Source organism: Pholcus phalangioides, unplaced genomic scaffold, assembly GCF_987345545.1.
Source record: "Pholcus phalangioides strain wild (caught in Gottingen) unplaced genomic scaffold, Ppha-v1.0 ptg000008l_1, whole genome shotgun sequence".
Classification (NCBI taxonomy): domain Eukaryota; kingdom Metazoa; phylum Arthropoda; class Arachnida; order Araneae; family Pholcidae; genus Pholcus; species Pholcus phalangioides.
The window spans coordinates 6,914,979-6,942,872 of NW_028301601.1; the positions used below are offsets into that span (position 1 = coordinate 6,914,979).

At 39.8% G+C, this 27,894-nt stretch overlaps 1 protein-coding gene across 1 annotated transcript in view; it reads left to right on the forward strand.

Annotated features, from left to right (window-relative positions):
* LOC149083575 (2-Hydroxyacid oxidase 1-like) overlaps nt 1-27,894 on the forward strand; it is a 60,893-nt gene that overhangs the window by 25,072 nt on the left and 7,927 nt on the right. Inside the window, exons 6-9 of the mRNA XM_089234095.1 lie at nt 1,246-1,573; nt 7,027-7,151; nt 16,695-16,786; nt 18,393-18,560. Of these exons, the coding sequence (XP_089090221.1) occupies nt 1,246-1,573; nt 7,027-7,151; nt 16,695-16,786; nt 18,393-18,560 (713 nt within the window). The remainder of the gene's footprint in view (nt 1-1,245; nt 1,574-7,026; nt 7,152-16,694; nt 16,787-18,392; nt 18,561-27,894) is intronic.

The following is a 27,894-nucleotide window of genomic DNA, read 5'->3' on the forward strand; positions in this document are numbered from 1 at the left end:
CTCTGAAGAGGTTATTATACTTCTTCATACTTCACTTAGAAGCTTTACTTCTAATGTATGTAATTTTTATTCCCAGCTCTGGTCCCTTAAATACCTGTCATGGCTCCTCTTCATTTTGATTTTCACCCCTCAGATTATCTAAGGATCGCAAGAAGGCTAGATGGCCCCAGATCGAGAACCAGTGGTTTCCACAATGAAGCCTGTCAATAAAAGACTGAGCTCCCATACTCTGTATAAACACAGAAAATCAGGTCAGTGGTTCTCATTCTGGGGTTTTATGACCCCCTGGTGGTTATGAAATATTTTAAAGGGAGCAAGAATATGTAAGACGCCAAAAAGTCTCTCGTCAAAGTCTCTCCTCTCCTTTGTTTTACAAATATGTCCGTACATGGTTCACAATTACTTATTCGGAAAATAGTAGCCGCTATAATCCATGCACGCATGACGCTGCTTTTGTAATGGTTTATCTACTGGCTGTCTCAAATTGTTTGTACAGTTTCACTTTTTTGCCATTGAGAGAAAGGAAAGGTTACGTCATTTCCGTTTCACTTTTTCTGACGTGGATTTGTAAGTTCGCACCCTCCCTAAAGAAGTCTCACTTTTAAAAACTATCGTAATTCGTAAATCACTTTAGACAGCTCCATTCGAACTCCTCATAATGGTCGAATATAAAAAAAAAAACCTCAGGATTTTAGCATTAAAGCCGAATTACACTATAAAAGTTTAATAAAAAATTTTTTATACAACTTGAAAAATGCAACCAATAAACGTGTCAGTTGCATTCGCTCGAATGTAACAGATACGCTAATTGGTTGCATTTTTCAAGTTTTATAAAAGAACTTTACCGAAACTTTTATAGTGTAATGCCGGAGTTAGAACAAGGAAAAGAAAGTAGCGCGATAGAACATTTTGGAACCAATAATGTGGAAAGGAAAAACTAAGTTGTTCCGTTCGATCAAACGGAATGTGATGTCATTTCAATCGCTTTTGAATTTATTTTGGATGTAGTTATCAATCGGTTATTATTATCATCAAAACGTCCAATGTCTCAATGTGATCACATCAAGCTACGCGAAATATACTAATAATTATATAAGTCAAAATAAATCTTTCGTTGAAAATAGTTTGACTTGCCATTTTTGAAATAAATTCTCGGAAACTGATTATTTAGCCTAAAAAAACAGATATTTTCCTGTAATAATGTATAGACACTGTTTTTCATGATCTCTCCAAATACTTTTCCAGCCGCTGCTTCCGGAGGCATCGTCATGATTCTGAGCAGTTCAGCACTTGAACGGCTGGAAGACGTAGCTGCGGCAGCAGCCAGCGTTTCTGAAAACCAACAAAAGGATGAAGTGGACTGCATAGGTGGGGCACCGGGAAATGACGAATCCGAAAGTCACAGCCAATCAGTACTATGGATGCAGACCTACATACACAGAAACAGAGAAAACACGCTCCAAATTATACGCAGGGCTGAAAAGGCCGGTTTCAAAGCGATTGTTGTTACCACTGACAGTCCAGTATCGAGTCATAGCCCTTGTGGAAATAGAAACATTTTGGAAACTTTAAGGTGAGATTCGTTTTTTTTTTTTTCAGCCATTTTTTGTGTACAATGATACGTTTCGTATACATATGTTACAGCCAAAGTCCGAAATCAAACAGTTGACCCAGCCGCGTATTTACAATTCGCACTGTCTTAGCAACACAAGAGGCATTAACACGCTGGTGATTGGTTACTTCCAAGTAAGGCGACTTGATAAGGACACTTATTCCTAGTGGCTATTACTACGAGGTAAGGCGACTAGGTAAGGGCTATTGTAGTGGCTATTACTACGAGCTAAGGCGACTTGGTAAGGGCTATTGTAGTGGCTATTACTACGAGCTAAGGCGACTTGGTAAGGGCTATTGTAGTGGCTATTACTACGAGCAAGAAATATAGCAAGACGTCACGAGGGGTGGAGCATTTTGGCGAAACCGAATTTCGCCAAATAACTCGCTAAGCGATTTTTAGTTGAAGCTACAAAAATAAATAAAATATTTATGAAAATAATAATATAATACAATTAGGGGATACGTAAATTTCGTATTTACGAAATAACCGCGATAAATGCGAAATTCACAAAATAAATGCGAAATTTGCCAATTTTGACGAAAAAATGCTATAATTTGATTTTTAAAAATTTTTCGCGAAATCTAGGTAATTTACATTTTTTGAATTGAAAAGTCGTAATTTTGCTCAGTACTTGTGTGAACATGCTTGAAAGGGAAATCGCAAGCATTACTCCTTGACGCTCCGACATTGTGTTAGATGTAAATACAGTTTAGTTCGGTTATAACGAATTATAATATTCGGTGATTCGAGACTTGCATGTAATAACCGACGTGTATGTTATAAACGAGGCGTTGAAATTAGCTTACGCAGCAATATAATATGTGCATTATTAAGATTGTCGTGGACAAAATAAGCGTACGCAGTACATAATTGAAATATAATATACAGTCGAATCCCGTTTTAACGAATACGGTTATAGCAAAGATATCGTTCTAATGAACACTTTTTATATCCCCCATATAAGTTTACATAGGAACAATACAAAAACCTGGAATTCCTTTATATAAAATTTCGTTATTACGAAGTGATTTATCCGGTCTCTGGGAGTTAGATATAATGGGATTCGACTGCAGAATGAATATAGTTCTCGATTGATAAATTCGAAAAGTTTTGAAAATTTTAACAATTAAAATTGCGAAAGAAAATACATTTATATGTTAATACAATCGATTTCTGTCAATTTCAATGCTATTTGAAGGCTATAAGAACACAAAATTTCTTTTTAAGAAATTCATTGCGACGCACCCTCTAAGCCATATATACTTGTAGTACATCCTTGGGGCCCGCGGACCAAATGTGGCCGTAGGGGTAATCTAGTGATGCACGCCACCTCACACCTAATTTTATAAAAATGAACAAAGTTGCACATTTAGAGATCGCTGAGGTGATCCATGGCACAGTTCCAGAGCATTTAAGTGGCCGGTGGCACATTTTCAGATCACTCAAGTAGGCCCGTGGCACATTCACAGATCACTTAAGTGATCCATTGTGAGCTTTGGCCTCACAATTACTGACACAGCAATGTCACCAATGCTTAAGTGCAATATTCGCAGAGATATCTGAATTCAAAACTCTGAGAAAAGTTGGGAAAGAAGCTTTGTCCGTTAGTTTTTGTTGTTGTCTCAACTTTTCCTGCAATTTTCGAATTCCCTTCAGTACCTCAGCGAACCGCTATGGTGGTCGAGTGGTCATAGTGACGGACTCGCATCGTGAGGACCCGGGTTCGAACCCCACCGTCGCCATAGGAGTGGTCGGCTGAAGTTGGTTTTCTACAGTTCCCAACTTCAAGGCGGGAATGCGAGCCGATCTCCCCGTTAAAAAGTCTTGCCACGGAGAGCAACAGACCTACAAACGGCACAAATTCAATCATAACACATCACTGACTTCACTTCTGAAATATAGATGGCAGCACTGAAAAATCAAACGCAACACTACATATGCACTCAGACTGTTAGGTACACACACAGTTACACCTCCGGCACAACTCACTAGTTAGTAAATCGCCCACATAAATGGTGATAGACCTGAGTTGTACTCGGTTTGAAAGGAAGAAAGTATCTCAGCGAATATCGCTCTTAGAAACGTGGAATTTTTTTTTTCGTTGGCATCGGGAGAGACAGGGCGAGAACTTTCTAATTGGGATTAGGGGCACACACAGGGTGTCTATATAAAAATTATTAGTTTTTTATTCTATTAACAATTCAATCCCTTGCAACATGAATGGCGTAGCTGGAATTCCTGACTTCGCCTATATGTATTTTGCAAGAATGACTTTTATTTCTGTCACCGTTTTCTTGCTGTCTCATTTTGCAAACCCTCAGTCGATTGTAGGACACTCTGTACATATTCTGTCCGAACTTGCTTCCGCTTTAGTGACGCAGTCCTCTCGACTCGGAACCACAAGAAAAAGGAGGATACTGTAGTTTGAAGCTGCAAAATAAATATTTAAATGCTTCAACGTAAGTTGATTTAATTGAATCCTTGATTAGCGAAGAAGAAACTGGGACAAACTGCCATTTCGAAAGCATTTTCCGTTATCGTGCTTTTATTAATCGAATAACCGGGACTCTCTCTGGAAACCGGGACGTCTGAGTACCCCAGCGAGGATGAATTCCATAGTTATTTTTATCGAAAAAAGTTAAAATGAACAGAGAAATCTTAGAGAAAGGCAAATGCGAAAATTCTAGCCTGGAGACCGACCCTAATATTCCAGCCTATGGGCCCAGTTGCAGTATATAGGGGGGGGGGGGCATGACCGCATTAGGCTGTTAAATATTAGGATCATAATAATAGATCAACATATCGGTGCCTATATTTGCACCACGTCTGCCAGAGAAAGCTTTTCTATAGATTTTGTGTAGATCGCTATAACTTCATATTCTATCGAACGAAAAATTGATAAAAGGACTACCACTCGCCTAGTGGTTGGACCAGGTACCTTCAACAACCCATTGCTCGCGAGCACAACGGTGCTCCTCTGAAGTACCCAGAGTGCTCGATGCTCGTATTCGATTTCGTGCTCGCCAGCACTAGATCAACGTTCCAATTAAAACACCTTGTACAACTTGCATTCAAGGATTGAAATAAGCTGGATGTCATGCATTCGTAAGTTAAACTTGCCGTAAGGGTGCTCTTCTTTTGATGATGATTATATTCAGTGCTCGACACTGGAAAAAGGTTGAAGACCTCTGGGTTAGACCGTCATGCTCGAAGTTTGATAAAGCCCATACAATAAGCGGTCGATGGAAGATAAGGGCATTCAGAATTGTTATGGAGAATGGGAAAAATGGAAGTTGTAGTGTCATTATTATTTTGTGATTATTATTTATTACACTCATTCTTCATACACCCATACACACGTAAATACTCCCTATTCATATATGTGGCCCACACGTAAAAACAAACACTACACAGTCATTGATTACTCGATTATTAGTAACTATCTATAAGTTAGAGCGAGGCTGAAAGTTGTTATATAGCTTATTTAGATTAATTGTTGAAGTTTAACATTTTAAAGTGAGATCTAGCATGAAAGTGTAGCTGTCGGGATTGGCAGGGTAATGGCATTACTTGGTCGAAACATATGTTTAAACAGAGGATTAGAGAGTTAATTTACTTACGGTCAAGGAGGAGAGCATGATCGAAGGCGATAGATCTGGGTGATCGTCAGAATTTGTCAGGGTTCATCATCAAGGACGCGGCATATCAGAGGAAGACAGTTCTAGTCGCGATGAGGTGGAATTCATTATGGAAGCTGCATATCGGAGGAAGACAGCGAGGCATTCATTATGGAAGCTGCATATCAGAGGAAGACAGTGTGGCATTCATTATGGAAGCTGCGTATCAGAGGAAGACAATGTGACATTCATTATGGAAGCTGCATATCGGAGGAAGACAGCGCGGCATTCATTATGGAAGCTGCATATCGGACAGTGCGGCATACATTATGGAAGCTGCATATCGGACAGTGCGGCATTCATTATGGAAGCTGCATATGGGCAAAAGACAGCGCGGCATTCATTATGGAAGCTGCATATCGGACAGTGCGGCATTCATTATGGAAGCTGCATATCAGAGGAAGACAGCACTGCATTCATTATGGAAGCTGCATATCAGAGGAAGACAGCACGGCATTCATTATGGAAGCTGCATATCAGAGGAAGACAGTGCGGCATTCATTATAGCGTGGCATTCATTATGGAAGCTGACCAGCGTGGTGTTTTTGATATCGGAGATGTCAGCTGGCCATAACTTATAAATATAGATATCGCACCCTGGATGCGGCTGACATCTGCAATGGTACTTAGGTTGCGGCTGACCAGCGTCATACGAAGAAGTCGAAGCACCATGGAAGGTCCTGAGGATCTTTTATTCGGGGGAATAACAGGGAACTGGTTCCCCTTTCCTTGAAGGGCAACGAGAGTTCGGGGGGGGGGGGTGGCAAGAGGCCCACGGAGACATAGGAGAGCGTGACTGTATTGCATCATCTCTCCGAGCAAAAAGCCTCGTTTTTCTCTACTTTTCTCCAGATCTTGAACTTTTCGGACTTCCGATTGGACGCGGAGGGGTCACGAGATCGCTCTCTCTCGATGAAACCGCGGGAATTGATGACTCGCCCCCGGAGGAAGAGAGGAAGGAATGGCGGGGGGAGAAAGCAAAAGACCAAAAAGCGTGTCGAACCACGAATATGCAGAAATCTTGACTTTACATATAAATTTGAATTTCTGCTGAAATTATGGGTTGAAAGTTCTGAGATCTTGAATTCGATTACTTAATTTTATTTCCCGTTGAACGAGACCAAACGCAGCGTCGACGAACTGACTTAAGTGGGCCGAAAGAGGGATTTAATTTTCTCACGTGTTAATCAATGCGGTTTTCTAATAATGCAATCAATTAGTGTTGGAGGTAGTCCTGGTGGGGACTACATACATGGTGATATGGGAAAACTAAGGTGTGACGTGAGGATTTGATAGAATGACAAAAATAATATTTTCCGTCTCACTTCCCTTGCATATCATACAACAAAATAATAATAACAATTATGATGCAATACATTTGGGGTTTACATCAATTGATGGGGGAGATTATGTGTGTAGGTGTGAGTTTGTCCATTTCAAAAATATATAAAAATGCAACTTTCAGCCTCGTTGAAACATATAATAACTAATAATCGAGTAATCAATGACTGCGTAATGTTTGTTTTTACGTATGGGCCACATATATGAATAGGGAGTGTTTACGTGTGCATGTGTGTATGAAGAATGAGTGTAATAAATAATAATCACAAAATAATAACGACACTACAACTTCCATTTTTCCCATTCTCCATAACATTACCGAACAGCTGTCAATGATACATTTATTTAGATAACATTAAATTATAAATTTCCATGCATCAATTTTGTCCACAGTTTTCCAAATGTAATCAAGGGTACACCAACGGATGATTTTATTGATCCGACGCTCACGTATAAGGACTTGAACTGGGTCGTGAGGAGCACGAAGCTGCCAGTCGTTGCGAAAGGAATCCTAAACGGTAAGAAATTTTTAAATACGTTATTACCTACTCTTTTGTTCGAACGGGTTCAGTTTGAAGTAAGCCTTATTGAGAACTATTGTGTTCGAGTCTCGGAAAGGCCGGTTAATAATCTAATCATGATGATTATACTTTCGAAACCGCCAGTAATTTTTTTGAATGATAATAATGTTTGTTTGTTGGGAAACAACGCGTGAATTCGCGACAAAAGTTCGACGGCCTGTCTGACTATTTGATATTGTACACCCACACTGAGTTGGCCTTACGTCATGAAACGTCACGATGGGCGATTCCATTCACCTTCTTTCGGTAAAAAGGTCGCAGGGAAAAGGATCAGGTTGACATTTTCCGTTGGCGTCTTTTGCGCTATTTTACCGAGTCCCCCTACTTTTTTCCCCCGTTTCTCCTTCTTGGAAAATGAACCCTCCCTTCGCGCGTCAAGGTCAGATTCCAACTCAGTATGGGTAAATAATAATTCACGGTGATAATGTGCGAATTGATGAATTGTAATTATACCTTAAAAGTGTACCAGGCATGGACAGATTATCAAAAATTTAAAGCATTTTCGGTCATGTAACGTAAAATAATATAAGTAGGTGATTCTCCTCCTCCGAACCAGATCATGGCCCGCCACTCTGTCTCAATGAAGAGATTTTTAGCAAGTGGTCGAAGAAGACCTGAGCCATGCTGTAAGCTGTGCGTGTATTTGTTGTGAACGTTACGTGAAGGCTTTCTCTGTGTAATGCTGCCATCTGTCGTCAGTTTTTGTAACTGTGAATGAACTGTAATTATTGAATAATTGTATCTCTGTTGCTGTCTATGACGACACTTTTCAAGGGGGGGGGGGATGGGCTCGCATTTGCGCCTCGAAGTTGAGAACCACAGAAAACCAACTTTAGTCGAGCACTATTGGGGTAACGGGGGGGGGGGGTTAATAATAGATGCCCGAATCAATATTTTACATGCCCTAAAAATCCAAAAAAATATTACTAGATTTACTCACATGAACAAATGAATTATTTGCATAAAAAATATCGAAAGTGACGTAATTATTTTTTATTTGAAATTTTGAAAGAAACACGAAAACTAAAAAAAGGAAAAAAAAATGCATTCACCAATTAAAAATCTAAAATTTGTCAAACCGCTAATTATAATTTTCCTCGCTCTTGGAGTCACAAAAGAAAGGGACTAGGTTCACCTCGCTAATGGAATAACAATCGATTTAAGGCACAATACCGGATGGCAGGCGCGAACCTAGGAGAGAGTGGGCAGATCATTGAAAACTGAGAAATCGGGACAAATCCTGTTTAAAACCGGGACATCTTGAGAAAAAACTTTGAGGGTTATAGTGTCCAATTGTAAGGGGCAATGGCTAAAATTATCTATAGACACCAAAAAGCTTAGACCTTGTTCATTGTTTTTCACCATCTTTCTCATCGCAAAACGCTGAAATTAAGTGAACGTTTACATGAACTGCTATAAATAGAAGAAATAATTAGCGAACGGAGAAAAAGTATTTATTTTATTTACATTACATTATAGTGAATGACAGGATGGCGTTTACATCACAAAGAGGAGGGGGGGGGGGTCACACACAAATAATAAACAAATAAACATGCAAAGGAATGAACTAAAATAAACATGCAAAGGAATGAACTAAAATAAACAAGCAAGTAAAATAAAAGAAATAAAAATAACATACACGGTGATACAAATGAAATGCGCACAACTATTAAAAGAGGTGTATGTAAACTTACTTAAAAGAATGCAATGGAAAGTTCAAACCACAACGACAGATAGGGAGACAGACCATGGTTTTTTTAAAGAGGTCTTAAACTGATGTATTGTGGGCTTCGTTATGATTTCACCGGGTAATGAGTTCCATATGCGGGCTTTGCGAATGAAAAAACTATGGTATCCTGTATTATTTCGGCAGAATGGAATTCTGATAGTAAATTCGTGGGCTCGATTGCTACGAATGTTAGTCCTCTTTGTATTTCGTAGAGCGATACTAGATTGCGGCGGCTCACCAAAGACTGGCCAACAGTCGCCAAGTGCTGAGAAGGCGCGAGTTGATGTTTCTGACTCTTGAGACAGGAGCAGAATGCTCATTCAACATGTTGTGTGTAATTTAACACCAATATGTTTTATATCATGAAAAAATACTATAAAAGAAAATTATGTTATAAAAGGTAATGCAATAAACAGCAAAAAGATTATGTGTTGTCTATGAAACATCAAAAGAGCACTGCTGTAGTGGTGACCGAGAACGACACAACCTTTTGACAACAAAAGACGAAGAATCAACTCAGCCAAAGCCCAATGCGTGCAGCACCACCGATGCCATTAGGATCAGGGTAGGACCTCTTTGTGATCGCTCCATTTGTCACGATAACAAATATTTTTATTTTTATTTTCGCAATTATATAACTAGATTCGCATAATAGTCTGTATCCAAAAATGCCTAAAGATAACTCTCCGAACCCTTCGCCACCTGGCCCATCACCGGAAAACTTACAAATTGCTCGCGTTGCCTTGAAACTACCGTCCATAATATATAGCGACAGAATATGAAGTTATGGTTCATTAGATCCAGAAACGCTCGTTTCCATTTCAGATATTTTATTAAACCCGCCCGAAACTAACACGTATGAGACCCTTAAACAAAGGCTAATCAAAGAATTCTATGGTTCTAACACTAGCCAAGTACGGAAATTGTTGTCCGAACTGCATTTGGGGGACAAAAGACCTTCACACCTATTAAGGGTAATGAGAGATTTGGCCGGCAAAGCAAAAAACTCGACCGCTTGTCTAGGGAGAGAGAAACAAACTATAGTAGACGGAGGTTCAGACATAGTATCGTCATTTCACCACAAAGAACTGACTTTTGCTATTACCATGCTAGATGTCAACAACTGTGCACTTTTCAAACCAACGAACAGGGAAACTAAACACGGCCGTCGACTATAATATAACGGCGACGTCAACACCGATGGCCGCAAAAACTTGTCGCCTTTATTTTGTTGCTGCCAATAACTCTAAGATACACACTTACGACACCAAAGTTTTCAATGTTGACATTGAGTTAAGACGTTTTGAGTGGAAATTCCTCATTACAAGTGTACCAATACCGATCATAGGCACGGATTTTCTTCTCAACTTTGGACTTGTCTTTGTTCACGGTCATAGACCATTGACATATGCCTTCAGACAAAAATTAGACAATATCTCCTCGTCAATGCAGGCAATTAGATTTTATTGCCCAATTCACTACCGACATACACTATATGTGTCGAAAACATATCCGCGGATTCACTTTCCCGCGTAGCATCAATTTCAATGCCCAATCCTATGGACTATAACGAAATTTCAAGAGAACGCGACCAAACTTTAACTGATCTTTTACAAAATCCACGAGGATTACAGCTCAAAAAAGTGACTTTGCCAGACTCAAATACTTGACTATTTTGTGATCTCTCACTGGCACAGCTAGACCATATATACCAGAACAATTTCGCAACCAGATTTTCAAGACCATTCATAATATTTCCCATCCAGGAATAAAAGCTGCAACTAAATTGATTCGACTTGCTTCATTTGGTCTTCATTAAATAAATATTGTAATAACTGGTCCAGACAAAATGTATACCTTGTCAAAAATCCAAAATTACATGACATATGAAAACCCCCATTAAGTTTATTTCCTGCAAAACTGAGCGATTTAATCACATCTACCTTGATATCATTGGTCCTCTTCTTATTTCTGGTGCAATGCCTACTCTATGATCGACAGGTTCACACGTTGGCCGGAGGCTGTCCCGATTCCAGACATCATCACCGAGACTGTAGCTCGCACATTCTACTCAACATGGACATCTTGCTTCGGGGTACCATCTAAGACTACAACAGATCAAGGCCGTCAATTCGAGAGCTCCCTCTTCCTAGCACTGGCAAGAGTACTAAGAATTCACCGAATATGGTCCTCACCATATCACCCGCAAGCAAATGGCTTCGTAGAGAAATTACACAGACCACTCAAAGCTGCCATAAAGGCATATGACGCAGAGATTTACTCGGTTTCCGTAGCGTCTTCGAAGAAGATCTGAAAGCTACCACCGCAGAGTTGATGTACGGCACTAGTGTCAGACTTCTCGGAGAAAGATTCGATCCCATTCCGAGGCAAACATCATCAAAACAACTCGTTGAGACAATCAAATAATATTTTTGAAAATTACGACCGCAACCAACATCTTGTCATGTACAAAAAGTATTTTCGTAAACCCTCATCTAAAGAACTGCTCGCATTCGACACCATGGAGTGTGGAAGCCGCTTCAAGCTCCATATGTCAAACCGTTTCAAGTGATCCAACGACACGAAAAGACATTCGACACCGTTGAAAGAAACCAACAACTTCTCTGGACAGACTTAAACCCGCCTTCCTGGCTTTAGACGTGAACGATTCCAGTTCGTTGTCAACAAGAATCACTTCGCCTACTCCTCCCGTTCCTCATACAAGAGAAACACGTTCCGGACCGTTTCGAACCGTAAGTTCGCTACTGGGGGGGGGGGGGGAGCGTGCGGCGGCTTACCAAAGACTGTGGCTAACAGTTGCCAAATGCGGAGACGGCGCGAGTGACTCTTGAGACCGGAGCAGAATGCTCATTCAACATGTTGTGGGTAATTTGAAAACCAATATATTTTGTATGACATGATGTCACTCCCCAACTTATTAATGCAAGATATACAGAAATCAGAATGTTGTAGACGTATTTATTTTTTGAGATGATGATTGTTGATGAGATGATCATATATATGCTCCAGTGAGAGAAAATCTATGTGAATATAACCTATGTAACCAAGATAATCTATGTAAACATGTAAAGATAAGAAATAAACCTGTATGATCCCCTTACCGAGTGGGAGATATCAAGACGCTTGAACAGCCACAAAATAGATTTACAAAGAACCTACCTGGTCTCCGCGAAAAATCCTATGGAGAAAGACTGGAACACGTGAATCAACACTTACTCGAATGGCGCGGTCTGTTCCTTCGTCTTTCAGCAATGCTCTTTTGATGTGTCATAGACAACACATGATGTTTTTTTGCTATTTAATGTATAAGATACTTGTTGTATAATACTTGTATTACTTTTTTATAACATAGTTTTCTTTTATAATATTTCAGTTGCTGCATTTGCGATATGTATGAAAAATCAAATATGATAGTCTCTTAGAAGTGGTCTCTATTAGGACTCCTAATAGTCCATACCCATCTGTAATTTTTATTTATAAATTGTACATCTATTATTTTCAAATATTCATATTTATAAATTAAAATTATTCTCATTATCAATGCGAGAAACGCCATTGAGCTAGAATTACTGCTGCCATCTATCGAATAGAAACAAAACTATCTGTTATAGTTTTTGAAATGAAATCGTTGCTTGTTTTAAACCGATCAAGAACAGGAAAGTAAACAACTATGAGTATAAAAGTGTAAATTTTTTATTGATATGTTACATACCAGTGTAAATTTTATGCGCTAAAATAACTGTTACTGTGTGTGTATATCTTTTATAAATTCAAATACAACACCACAACAAGGAAAAATGCCCAACGAAATGGCTTATAAAAAGATGCCCATCATAAATATAGATGTCATATATTTCAAAAATTCAGCAATCCAATTAAAAACACAATCACAAAAATTATAAACAATATATACACATGAAATATATGACATCCATATTTGTTATGGGCATCTTTTATCAGCCACCTTGCTGGGCATTTTGCCTGTTGTGGTGTTGTATATGATAGAATATTATGGTTGTCTTATTCTAAGTATGGATAGCTTCTCGATTTACCTCAACATGTTTATCGTATTTCTTTTTAAACGTGTCAATTGTGTTACAATTTACTACCTCCGGTGGTAAGCTATTCCATTTATTAACAACCCTATTAGAGAAAAATTCCCTGCGACACCATAACCTCGCATTGTCCATCACCAATCGGTACTGGTGTCCCCTTGTAAAAGCAGTCGGTTGACGGTGTACTAATAATTCATGATCCATCTTATGCATTCCTTTGAAAATTTTGAACACTTCGATTCATATCTCCTCGACACCTGCGTTCATCCAATGTAAACATATTCAAAAAATGAAGTCTCTCTTCACCTCAGTTAAAAGATTAAAAATTTAAAAAAATAACAAATATTTAAAATAATATTTCAGATATTTATATTTTTAAATAATTTTAAAAATTTAAAAAGAAAAAAATTAAAATTTTTAAATTAAATTTAAAAGTTATTAAAGTATGCAGTCAATTAAATATTCGTAATGAACAGAACGGCTTATAATTTTGGTCCCGTCAGTGGCCGTTGTTGGCAGGTTTTATTGTATAAAATTGTAAAGTATGGACAAAAGGCAGTTGAAGTTGCTATATCTCCATCTCAGAAGGAAACGGAGGGATAGACGTATGTAGGTACATTATATTGATGAGCAGGGACCATCATATGGTGTTTTTAAGGGTATTTATGGCAAATAATTAAAAAAATTCCGTGAAAAATCACCTTCAAAAAGTAGCCAAAGATGCGGACGAATTCGCTCCGCATCCGCATCGTCTGAATAGCTCCGAATAAACCTATTGTCAAAACTTCTATGTGCGGGTGCGGAGCCCGCACTTAGGTTTTGACACATGCGGACGACGTCCGGACCAGCATGAACATTTCCTAGGTGCGGAAATTTTTCGGCTCGTCTGAAAGGCGCAGTATATTCCAATTGTTAAAACTTCTTCCGGACCCGCATCCGCATCCGCTCCGTGTGAAAGGGCCCTAAGAGAACCGTGGGTTGTTCGAACCAAAATGAGTGACCATGAACTTGTCAACGCTAAACGTCATGCTCCATTCATTTGCCCATGCTGCAATCCTGTTTAAGTTTGTCTCGGTAGCCCGGTCGATAAGATGCTCGCCTAAAGTACCAAAGGATGTTTAGAGGTGTCGCGAGTTCGATACACGGTTCGTCTTTGTCAGAAAACTTTCCTGACACGGGGGTACAACAAAAAACGGCGACTTGACCCCAGCAAAAAATTTCTACCGCAGGGAGTCCCCCATCGAGGGGTTAGCGCACCAACCTCTCGATGAGTACAAAAAAAAACCTGCCGTTCGGAATCGGCGATAAATTGTAGGTCCCGGTCTAATTAGCCCTCGTGTGCAGAAAATGACCGTGGTGCGACAAAAATGATCAAATGTTTAAGTTTGTCTGCAGCAACTCTCTATCGCTTTTATTCCCTATTACACCTATTAGCTTCACGTCATTTGCGAATTTGGTAGCAATCCATCGAGTTTATCGACAAAAAGTGAAAAAGGGATGGGGCAAGGACACATCCTTGAGGAACTCCACTTGTAACGTCTGTTCAACCAGAGAATTCCCCGTTCACCATAACTCGTTGCGACCTATCTCTTAACCACGATTCTATCCAATTCAGCAAGTTGCCCCCAATTCCAATCTCGTGTGAACGCTTCAAGAGTTTACCACGTTGGACTCGATCGAAAGTCTTCTGGAAATCGAGGTAAACAACATCTGCATTTTTGTCCTTACCCAAAGCCTTCGTCACGCGATCATAGTACCAAATGTGGTTAGTCACACATGACTTCCCCTCCCTGAACCATGTTGAGTATCCGACAATTCATTATTCTCCTCTATCCACATCACAAACTGCCTTTTGATGATAATTTCCAAAATTTTCGAGAGGTTGCACTTTATAAAAATAAATATCGCAGCATTTATAAAAATATAGTAACCTGTATTTTGGTTTATAAAATTTACACCTGTATGCAGCACAAAAACAAAAAAATTCATAGTTTCATATTGCGTGTTTTTTACAGTTGCTGCACATTGGTTCAAAACCGCTTAGTAGTCAAAATGAACAGTGATTTTATTAAAAAAAAACTTATAGCAGATAGTTTTTATTTCGGGAAACATCGATGACCGGTCGAAACTTTTACACATCCCGGGCATGTCGGTCATGATTTGTTCGCCCGGAAGTGGACAAAACTTCTTTTTATTCCATTTCATCATGGAATATTACCGTATACACTCGTGTAGAAGCCGACTCGTATAATAAGCCGACCTCTCCCCACTTCAAAACCACCAAAACTGCAATAAATTGAAAACCCGTGTATAAGCCGACTCCCAAAACATCCGCGCATTTCAGAGAAAAAAAATCTTATATTTTCACGCAAAATGAATAGCTTACGGAAATTTACAATAGAAAATGATTCACACATTTAATCCGTTTCTTCTGTCTCCAAGCTCATCGTAATCCATCAGATCATCATACAGGGTGCGGCATCTTCGTTTTTATCCTCATCTGGGCTGCCATCGCCACTTTGAAAGAGGTTCATCTTCAGTTCCGTCCATCGTATTGCTGATGCAACACTTTTTCAAGGATCGGATGATGATTTTTGGGGAAACAGAATTCCACGCTCCCCATCCATTCGATCCACAAATCCCTCAAATAGCCTTTGAGAAGCTTGTTGATGATACTTCACCAAACACCAACTCTGGCCATATCGCTATATTGCAATTTACTGCCATTAGTGAGATGGGTTGGAAGTGAAGGCGCTGTCTATCGGTGGTCGCCTCGAGTTCGTTAGGGAAAATATCTTATCGACATCCTCCCTTGGGTTCGAACCCGGGACCCTGACAACAACCTTCACGATGGTAGACGAGCATCTTACCACCATACCACTCGGACACTTGTTGATGCTAACATCTAAAGGCTGTACAATCAACGTTAGCCACCACCAACCAATGATATTTTAGATTTCTTTGCCTCTGTTTTGACATCATCAGTTATGTAGGGTTAGAACATATCCCATACCAATAATGCCGGTTTTTCGAACACTGCTACGAAAATAACTACCGATTGCGGGGTCGATATTTTCTCATCAAAAACTGACCCGAGTATAAGCCGACCCCCCCACTTGGAGAACGAATTTTTCCACAAAAAACTCGGCTTATACACGAGTATATACGGTATTCATAAGTCTGGAATGATTGATGAATTGTGTTCGGGGATGTACAGCTGAAATCTTGATTTGATGAATCAGAAAAAAATAATTTCATTGAATCAAAGAAAATCGTCATATCAGGGTTGGATTAACACAAATTTACGCACACAGACTTCTATAAACATATCTAGGAATTCGTTAAACGGAGTTTGTTACATAAGGCCCGACTGTATCTGCTGGCGTTTCAAAGAAATACAAGTCTTTTTCGCGTATTTGGTTCTCTGCTCCACTGGAATGTCTCAAAGACTGCTCGTAGGACTGCATCGTGGTGATCTCGCATAGCGAGAGAAGTCTAAATTACACAGTCGCCTTACCTGATACCCCATTTTCTAGAAGCAAATGGGCATTTTGCACCAAAAAAAAAAATCAATAAGAATCGGTGTACGAAATACCATAAACAAAATATAATTATGGGGACTAGTCTTATCTGTTATTTAGTTACGATGAAAATGTTAATCGAAACGTTTTGCAGGTGAAGATGCTGTCCTGGCGGTGAAAGCTGGTGTTTCGGGAATTTTGGTCTCAAATCAGGGAGGTAGACAACTAGATGGGAGCTTACCTACAGTAAGACGGAGTTTATAACATTTTTAGAACCGTTTCTTATAAGTGAATCATTGATTTCATCATTTTTGGATGCACGCTGCTCGTAAACCTTCCTCTGGGGAATATTTATTGAATTGTACATGTACGAACGTCTTGTGAGTGTGCGTGTGGCCCGGACATATTCATGTTGTCAGAGCTATGTTGCTTTATGTTATACAGGTTTTTCCACCTGTCTTCCATGTTTTGAAGTGAAAATCACAAAATTGCTTGAATTTTCAAGTAAAATGGAATAACATTCTTTAAGGGTTACTTGCTCATTCTAGGAGAAGGGAAAATATTCAATTTTGTTGTTGTTGCGATTATTGAGTTGTGACCATAGGAATGGGTTTCATTGGACCCATTCTCTCAGATGCTTTCTAGAATTTTTATAATATCTACTCACGATAATAATTGAATCCGAGCATCCTCAATATCTTCTGAAATGTTAGGTCTAAAGACGGATCCACAACCGCATCACCACGCAGAGTCAAGTAAAAACAGGTTTTGAGGTATAACTAGCACAGTTACATTTTAATGGTCGATTTTGCTCTGTTCAGAATCGTATACCGCGATGTATGTGGCAAGCACCTCCTAGAGATAAAAAGCCTCTGCACTGTTTGCCATAAACGTCATTCGGACTACCTAGAAAGTTTGCCACATTTTAAACACAGCATCATATTTCGTTTCTTCTAATTTTGGCGTAGAATTTTCCTGATTGGCTGACAAATACCGCATAAAGATTGGATGTGTGGCATAGAAATCGCCAATTCTGAGTCAGACCATTTCTTTTCCTCAAAACGATGATACTGGCACTAGCAGGGAATTTTTTTCCCTGAATATTCTGAGGGAAAATGGACTACTTACTGTCGTCACAAGCAGATTACGGGCCTTCTATCTCTAGAAGGTGCTGATATGGCCCCGGTTTTAGGGCGCGTGTTACTTAATATTTGGTCAATGTGTTCTCGGGATCAATTGAAACAGCATCAACAGCCGCGCATACATTAGTGAGCAGAGCATGTAAAGAACGGATGTGTCTTTTCCTTCCTCAGTGTTCGTTGAAAACAACCTACTCCTGCTGGTCCAGTTCAAAAGGCTCAAAAAGGATTAGCTAGATGTTTAAAACACCGTACAAATTCCTGACCAACCAATTGCGAATGTTTACATTACATGATCCGCTCGATAATGTATACGTGCTTTATAGGGCAGTACTGTGATGCTTTACGAAATATCATGGGGAAATCACTTGTTGTGGGCATACATTACATTTTTGATGATATACATATGCAATGAACAGCAGCCCATTACATATAAAAGCTTAATAAAAAAAATGAGGAAGCAAAAAAATAACATGGCAGCACCTGTTCTGTCAACATCAATGTATTAGGGCCATATAAAAACAAAAATATCCAACATAAACCTAAGAAGTTCCATAACGCAACGAACCGTCAGAAGTTCCTCATAAGAAATTTTACAAGGTGTATGTACTTTTGAGTACTAGGTATTAGTGTGACTAATTGGTAGCAGCTGCGCCTGTACACGGTCAACATATTTCATGTTCACCCTGTATGACGTAGTAAAATCATTTCAGATTGAAGCTTTGCCCAATGTCGTAGCTGCCATTAAAAGATACCGTAAAAATGTGGAGGTTTACGTGGACGGTGGAGTAAGGAGCGGATTCGACGTGTTCAAAGCATTATCAATGGGAGCACGAGCCGTGTTTTTCGGCAGACCGCAACTGTGGGGTCTATCCGTAGCTGTAAGTATGAATCAGAATAATATCTACATTTGAACTTATCTCGCTTGTATATGTGTGTGTGTGTGTGTGTGTGTGTGTATAACACACTGCAAATGTGCGAGTTTGACCTCAGGTATATTCGATGGCATATCCTCTTCTTTGAAGCCTTGAAGTTAGGGTAATTTAAGTCGTCAGCATCGATGGGGGTGAGTAGGGGGTTTAGGGTTTGCTGACTCTTGATGGCAAGGGGGGAAGGGGAAGGCTGAATGATGCTTTTGTCACAAACGACCCTTTATAAAAATATGAAATATTTTTAATGGCATCTTACTCAGTGCGCCAAAAACTAGAAAAACTTTTCGATAGATTATGGACACTTGCAGTAACATTCTCCCCCCCCCCCCCATTGACAAGTGCACTACAGAGCAACTTTAGTGATCTCTAAATTTTTCGCGGATCCAAGTGGTCTGGAAATGAGTCCGGGCCGCTTAAGTGCTCTGGAACTGTGCCACGAATCACTCAAGTGATCCGTAATTATATGCCGCGGATCATTTAAATAATCTGAGAATGTGCCGCGGGTAACTTGGATAATGTAGAGCCGCACTGGGGGCCACTTAAGTGCTCTAAAACTACGTCACATGTCACTCAAGGAATCTCTAAATGTGTCATGGATCGCATAAGTGTTCCGGAAATGTGTCCCAGGTCATTCAAGTGATCTGAAAATATGTCAAAATTTTTTGGAATTGTACCACGGGACACTTGAGCGATCTGTAAATGTGTCGGGTAGTTCATTTTTACAAAATTAGGTTTGAAGACGGCAGGCCGCATCAGATAACTCTCAGGGCCATATTTGGTCCGCTGGCCAAGGGCCTTTATGCGATTCGTCATTATATGGCTTAGAGAATGGGTCGCAATGAATTCATTAAAGATAATTTTCGAGTTCATAGCCTTCAAATAACATTGTGTTCCGGATAATTTTCCGCAAGACTTGGAGATTGCAAACACAACAATTGGTTCGACGGACAAACACAGATTTATTTACAGAACAGAAATTTACTCGTATTTACACCCTAATCAGAGAGCTAACAACTTTCTCTCAACGACTGACTTTTCATCCAGTCTCTCTCTTATTCGAGTCTCCTTGAACCTCTCTCGTGTGAGCGCCGCACTATTTATAACCCCGAAGAAACTTCGAGAAAAAGAACATTCCACCAAATTCTATTTTACAGTTTCCTAGTCGCCGGCGCCACCTACGGAGGGGTTGAACCAATGTCTGGAGGGGCGGGACTTTCTAGAATGTTCTCACCAATAGCATCCCTTCCCGATAAACCGAAACCGGCATCAACCGATTTCGATATTTCTGAGAGCCATCGAACAAATCGCCTACAGATCGTAACATTGCCCCTCTCTTAGAATTGTTCCTCCCGACAATTCAGTTCGGCGGGTTGTAGCTGTGGTAAGAGGCCAAACTGTTGAATTGGACCACCTTGCACTTCGAGGATGGCGTTTTCTGGATCCGAGCTATGACGTCGTTCATTCTGTTCACGACTCTGTAGGGGCCTTCCCATGACGTCTGAAGTTTCGGGCACAGTCCTTTCTGGCGCTTCGGTTTCCAGAGCCAGACGAGGTCCCCTTCCTTGAAATCATGAGACGTGGTCCTCGCATCGTAACCGTTCTTCGTCTTTTTGGAGCCGAAGTTGGTCTTGTGTCTGGCGATTCGATGCATGTCCTCGAGGCGCTCCTGGAGTCCCTGGACGTGTTCCTCCGGTGGAAGAGCAGCATCTATCGGTCGCCGAAACATCAGATCACCTGGTTGGCGAAGGTCCTCTCTCATAAGCAATGGCGAGTATCCGGTGCTCTCGTGGGCGGTCCTCGGTAGCGGTCGCAGGATGTTTGGGGCGATTCCTTTGCGGGCGGTGCAGGCGTCGCAATTCTTGCACCACTCGTGCACATCGGTCCGTGCACATTTGTCCCAACAGAATCGTTCGCGAACCTTTTGGAGAGCCTTAATCATGCCGCAATGTCCACCGGTCGGGCTTTCGTGCAATTCTTTCAGCACTTCTTTCACACGGCTCCTCGGGAGAGCGAGTTGCCACCGGAACATCTTTCCATCCTCCGACTCCCATTTGCGGTACAGCACGCCATCTCTCATCTCCAGAGAGTTCCATAGCGCCCAGTATCTCTTGGTCGTCGAACTGGAAGAGGCGACGTGGTCAGGCCTTTGCCGATGACATACTTGTTATTGCGTCTCACCAGACGATCAAAGGAACTGCAGAGCTGGCGGAAAAGGCGCTCCAATCCATCACAAATTGGTTATTATCCCATAGCCTTTCCTGTCGGCGAGCAAAACGGGATTTCTCTGGATCTCAAAGAAGCGTCCCCCATCGATTTGGATGATGGGAAAGACAATAAAAAGAACTACGGTATTGCAGTATCTAGGAGTTTCCATTAGCCAAGATCCCAAATAGGAGTCCCATATGCAGAAAATGAAGGATAAAGTTGTTGCTACCCTGCAGAAGATGCGACTTATGGCCGGAGCAAAGTGGGGCATTAATCAAGAAATGCGCTGAATCCTCTATTTGACGGTGGCAGAGCGAACTATGGCTTACGGTGCGTCAAGCTGGTGTGCATCGCCTCAGGTACAGCTTTCAAACAGACTGAACTCAATTCAGAAAGGATACCTGTTGTACACCTCAGGACCTTATAGTACAACCCCGACAAGTGCTCTCCAGACTATCTTGGGGCTCCCTCCGTTGCGCCTGAAAATGGAGTTTCTAGCTAAGTCGGCTCGCCTACTCCAGCTCCGCAAGACAGTCTCAACGACGGAAAATACATTGGATCATCAGGCATATGAACGAAAAATAAAGGGTTGGTCATCCCACCCGTCAGTCGGGCTGCGGAAGAGCCAAATACGTTTTGGCATACCAGAAAACGAAGGTGAGCTGCTTCAGTCATCCACACTTATATACTACACGGATGGATCAAAGTCGGAAAAAGGGACTGGAGCAGCATACGTTAAGACTAAAGGTAAACAAGTAGTAGCCCGATGGTCGGTCAAGATAAAGGATGATAGCTCAGTGTTTCAGGCTGAGCTTTTCGCCATCTACAACGCAGTCTTAGATGCCTCTTTACATCGAAAAGCTGCCCTAAGTAGATCTGACAGTCGCTCCAGCATACTGGCGGTCTCTAATCCTCAGTCTAGTCATGAAATGGCTAGGACAATAAGAAAGCTTCTCTGCAATCACACCAGAATAAGCCTCTCTTGGGTAAAAGCACATAAAGGCCAATGGGGTAATGAATTGGTGGATACCACGGCGGAGGAAGCTACCGAAGGCGGAATCATTACAGGTGATCTGCTGCTTCCCGCATCACACGCCAAAGCAATCCTATGGAAGGATCTAATGAATAAATGGCAACAGAGGTGGGATGACAACACAGAGCCCGGTCGATCAACTCATAGCATCCTGCGACATGTAATGCCTCGGAACCATAAATGGTCACGTGAGATGATAATGTTCGTAACGGGCCATGGTCCATTTCCGGCTAACCTTCATAGGTTCAAATCAATCCCCAATGATAAATGCTCATGTTTGGCCATAGGCACGCCTCTTCACTACGCAACTCTATGTCCCAAGACAACGGCTTTCCACTTCAGAGAGCCAGCTGAACATTTGCGAATACCTTGGCTTGAGTATATCCTGAAGCGGGAAGATTCGAAAAGTAAAATGCGTAAACTGGTCCGCTTTCTCGAGCAGCTCCCTGAGGATACCAGAACTACAGTCCCGGAGCCAGAGCCAGATAGAGAGCCACCTATGCCAGTTAGGAGATCCACTAGACCAGTGGTTCTCAACCGGGGGCCATATGACCTCAGGGGGGTCCTAGTATATTCCAGGGGAGCCACGGATGAAAATCTGGCGAAAGGGAGCCACGGCTACTGATACGGGGACCACGAAGAAGTTTGTGGAATTACATTGCATAGAATACATTTTTCGCAATTTTTCCGCTATTCAAGTAACATTAACATGAGGAATAAAATAAAAAAGCGTTGCATGTAATCTCGGTGGGTTTACGACTTGGGGATGACAGTAGGCCCAGACACAAACTACAGAAGAGGTTTAAAGCAAAATGGAGTAACTGTAAAGACAGAAAGTTGTTCGTGTTCGAAGACTTTTCATTCAAAGAGGGCTGCCATAAAGAAAGCAGACAAAGATTTGTTGACCATTCATTGACATTTTTTTTGAGTGCTGGTAGTAAATGCAATCCAAGAAGTAGATGGGGGAGAAATGAAAGCTTGTGTGTAAAAAAACCCCATCGTTTTCATGCAATTACAGACGGATAGCCATCTAGTTTAGCACAAAGCTATCTTCAACCGGCACTGAGTGGTCTGATCATTGATCATTTTTGTCGCACCACGGTCATTTTCTGCACACGAGGGCTAATTAGACCGGGACCTACAATTTATTGCCGATTCCGAACGGAGGCTTGTTTCTTATACTCATCGAGAGGTTGGTGCGCTAACCCCTCGATGGGGGAACTCCCTGCGGTAGCAATTTTTTGCTGCTGTCAAGTCACCATTTTTTGTTGTACCCCTGTGTCAGGAAAGTTTTCTGACAAGGACAAACCGGATAACGAACTCGTGACACCTCTAAACCTGAGTGGTCCGAATGGGAATATATTTATAAAAATCGAATAAAGAACGATAGCTCTGGGGTATTTTTTTCTGAATTTTTGGGGGAGAGGGTGTGCCAACACCCATTGCCTCCACCGTAAAGAAATAAAGTCGAATTCAGTCATAACGAACTCCATCCAAGAGACCAAATCATACATGAGGAAAAATACCCGCGAAATTAAATTTTTTAAAACTACATATTGCTGTATAACTTAAGAAACTGTAATTGCATAAATTTGCTGTTGTTTCAAAGTCGCAAGTGTTCATATGCCATTCATTTCAATTTAACAGGAATAACGTGATTTTAAACATATTTAAGACGATCTTAACGTCATTTGGTTTGCTGATTGGTTTCTATATGCAATCCAAGCAGATAATGTATTGGGACTTCCTCTAAGATTGACACCACATCTTTAAAGTTTTTTTAATCTATACTGTAATACTTCCTATTAACTGCCCTACTACGTAAGCCTGCTGCTGGCCTGCAACATCCCAAGTAATTTCAATGCAATTTTCCTATCCTGCAAGAACAATGTTGTGGGCATTAAAAAAAAAAAATTCTAAAATGGCGTATGACCACATTTAAAGCAATTTAAATCCGTTTATTTGAGACTCACTGCATCTGCTGATTTCTCAGGAAAGTGCAATAAATTCTCACGCAAGTCTTCATTTTGAAATGTCCATAACCCGCTTAATGCGTCTCTTTGTATCTGTCAACCTAAAATTTGTGGTTTTTAGTGTTGATAATACGCATGCAAAACCAATTCAGCGACGCATTTTTCACAATCTTCAAAAACCTCGTTTTATTTGATAGTTGGAAATGATGTCTGAATGCCAAAGATTTGGAGTTCGAGTCAAAATGAAAATGCCAAATAATTGAAATTGTGCTTCGTATAAATGAAATATTTTAATATTGAAAGCTATATACAGAGAGGTTAATCGTAACCGTAGTCAAACGTCTCATAAATGTGAAATTTTGTCATAAAACTGAGAGTGAGGCCCGAATCCCCTTGCGCACAAGTGGAATTTCGAGGCATTTACGCACAACCGAGCCCCTCTTGGCCATTTTTCCTTTTTTTCTCCCCACCCTTTCTTTTTGTTTCCTTCTTAAATTTATAAAAGTAAAATGACATAATCATTATAAAAAGGACTGCTTTCACATCAAATTGCAGATTTTTTTGGTGAAAATACAGTCAACCCCATTATAATGAACTCCAAGAGACCGGAGTAATAAAGAAATTTCGTTAAATTTCAGATTTTTATATTGTTCCTATGTAAACTTATCCGGGAGGATTAGAAAAGTTTTCGTTAAAACGATATTTTTTTCCGTTATAACGGTATTCGTTAAAACGGGAATCAACTGTATTTCGTCTCAAACTATTTTTTTACGTGCATATGCAGACTGCATGGGTAACAGGGCGTATGACACTTTACTGGCGAGCCGTTAGTCTTAGAGACATACCCAACTAGAAAAAGTATCCAAATCACGTGTCCAACTCAGATATGCCATTCATGTTGTAAGGGGTTGTATAGTTATAAAATAAAAAAAACATCTCCTTACACCATCCCCGTGTGCCAAAGAACCCAATTAAGAAGTTGTTGCTCTGTCTTTTCCGATGACAACTAAAATAATTTCACGTTTCTAAGAGGCAATATTCACCGAGATATGCGAATTTGAAAAATTGAGGAAATTTGGGGGAAAAAACAGCATTAAATGCGGGTAGAATGGTTTCCTCTCATTTAATGATGGTTTTTTTTCCAACTTTCTTCGAATATGCACTTAGAAACGATGAATTTTTTTGTTGGAGACCGGGAAACAACTTTCCAATTGGGTTTTGGGGCACAGGGTGTCCACATAAAAAGTTAATATTTTTATTTCAATAACTAAATAACCCCTGGCAACATGAATCAAATATCTGAGTACTACACATTATTCGGGTACTTTTTCCAACTGGAAGTATGCCTCTAGGACCAACGGTTCGCCAGTAAAATGCCGTATGCCCCGTTACCTATGCGCCTTGTATATTAAATATAGAACAGACTATTATGTGAAATATTGTGTTGTGTTTAAGCCAACTCGCACGTTGGCTCGTTCGCCTGCGAGACAGCGGCCACATTATGAACCAAAAAGCCACTTGAAGGTAACTTGTCATCCAACGAAATATCAGATTTTCACCCTATCGAAATTGAAGTCAACAAACTGATAAGAGGGGGTTTCGGATTTGCTGACTTTTGATGACAAGGGGAGGGAGGGGGGGGCTTATACGGTGAAAATTAAATATTAATTTGATTGCATTATTAATTAATTAAATATTTCAGGTTCTTATGAAGATATTGTAAGGCATGATTCAAGTATAACGTCAGCATCGAGGAGGGGGAGGGGGTTTCGGATTTGCTGACTGTTGATGACGGGGGGGGGATAGAAGGTTGCTTACGTTATCAACCACCCCCTTTTGGAAGATATGAAATATTCTAAGCTGCTGACGAAATTTTGTTGACAGGGGGAAGGGGGGGGGGGAGTCAAAAATGGCTGAAAATCTGCTTACGTAATACTTGAATGGCCCCTTATTTATATTTCCCGATGGACTTGAAATCCTGATAATGAATCATTTTTATGTTCACATGAACAGTTTTGTCACTGCGTTACGCAATGACAAAATCCGTATATACCGGGTGACTCGAAATGTCACTCGCCACCAAAGCAGTTTTTTTTTTTTTGCCTTGTAGCATTTGCCGATAAAATTCACAATGGCACTAACAATTTTAAGGGAATTAAAATTAATTTAATACTCTAGAATACTTTAAGAAATTAATTTTAAAAATATTGTTGGTGCTGCTACCTACTTTCAAAATCAGAAGTGCCTTATGTGGTGATGACGAAGCTCAGGTGTAAAAAAAAACTAAATTCTTCATTCATCTTTGCTCCTTATAGAAAAAAACTTATAAACTGACCTGAAAAATCAAACTTCCGGTTCAGTAATTTTTCCAAGACCCAAGGAGACATCCAAAACAAAGGTCCTCCACACAAGCAGACGACAGGTAAGATCGTAAAAAGTGAATTTTTCCACGCTCCACTTTATAGTAATGTGCTGCCATCTAACGTCAAATTGAAAAGCGACTCATGTGGTGATGATGAAGTTCAAAGCAAAAAAAACTATATTCTTTATTCCGCTCAGTTCCCTGTAAACAAAGCTCATAAACCGAACTGGAAGTTTGAACTGAAAGTTCGGTTATTTTATTCGAGATTAAGGAGACGTCCAAAGCAAAGAACCTCTTAATGAGCAGACGACAGACGGTTTGTTCGGTTCCCTACAAGCGAAGCTCACAAACAGAACTGGCAGTTCTAACTCCCAGTGCAGTTATTTTTGCAGGACACAAGGAGACGCCCAAAACAAGTAACCTGGAGAGAAGCAGACGAGACAGAGAATATATAATACTGGAGGGAGCATCCAGCCACCGCGACTGCAGCGACATCAAATGCAAGGAAGTTGCGTGACTCGGTCAAAACAAACTTCCCGCCTGGAAATTTTTCCAAAGAAATGTACAGTTCGGTCTCTAAATATTGGGTTTTAAAGATTTAAAAAAAGGATAAAGAACTCATCTAAAGGTGAAAAAAGATTAAATTATTTTCATTTAATACCGGAATCATTTCTTTCATCATTTCTTGAATTTTCCTTCATCAATTCTGGATTTTCGTTCATTAATTCTGAAATTTTCCTTCATTAATTATGGAATTTTCCTTAATTATTTTTTTAATATTCTTTCATTAATTCTGGAATTATTTCCTTTATTAATTATTTTATTTCTTTCATTACTTCTGAAATAATTGCTTTCATCAATTCTGGATTTGTTTCTTTCGTTAATGCTGAAATTATTTCTTTTATTAATGCTGGAATTATTTATTTTATTAATGCTAGAATTATTTATTTTATTAATGCTGGAATTATTTCTGTCATTGATTCTGAAATTATATCTCATTAATTCTGGAATTATATCTCATTAATTCTGAAATTATATCTCATTAATTCTGGAATTGTCTCTTTTATTAATTTTGGAATTATCTCTTTTATTAATTTTGGAATTATCTCTTTTTCATTAATTTTGGAATTATATCTTTTTCATTAATTTTGGAATTATATCTTTTTCATTAATTTTGGAATTATCTCTTTCCTTTATTCTGAAATTATCTTTCATTAATTTTATTACAATCTCTTTCATTAATTTTATTACAATCTCTTTCATTAATTTTATTACAATCTCTTTCATTAATTTTATTACAATCTCTTTCATTAATTTTATTACAATCTCTTTCATTAATTTTATTACAATCTCTTTCATTCTTTCACTAATTTTGGAATTATCACTTTTATCAATGCTGTTATTATCTCTTACATTAATTCTAGAATATTTTGTTCCATTAATACTGGAATTATCTTTCTTTAATGCTGAAATTATAACTTTCATTAATTTTGGAATTATCTCGTCCATGCTGAAATTATTTTTTAATTTATTGTTTTAAACTCCTATTTATGCCATAAGAAAATAACGGGGGACCGTGTTTGTTTTCGCCGAGTCACGTGATGTTCCGACGAAAGATGTTGGGGGGGGGGGCAGTTCGCAGCACTGCCAAGGCGGAGACCGCTGACGTCATACTCTCTCAGGAGGCTTGATTCATATACTGTTGGTGCT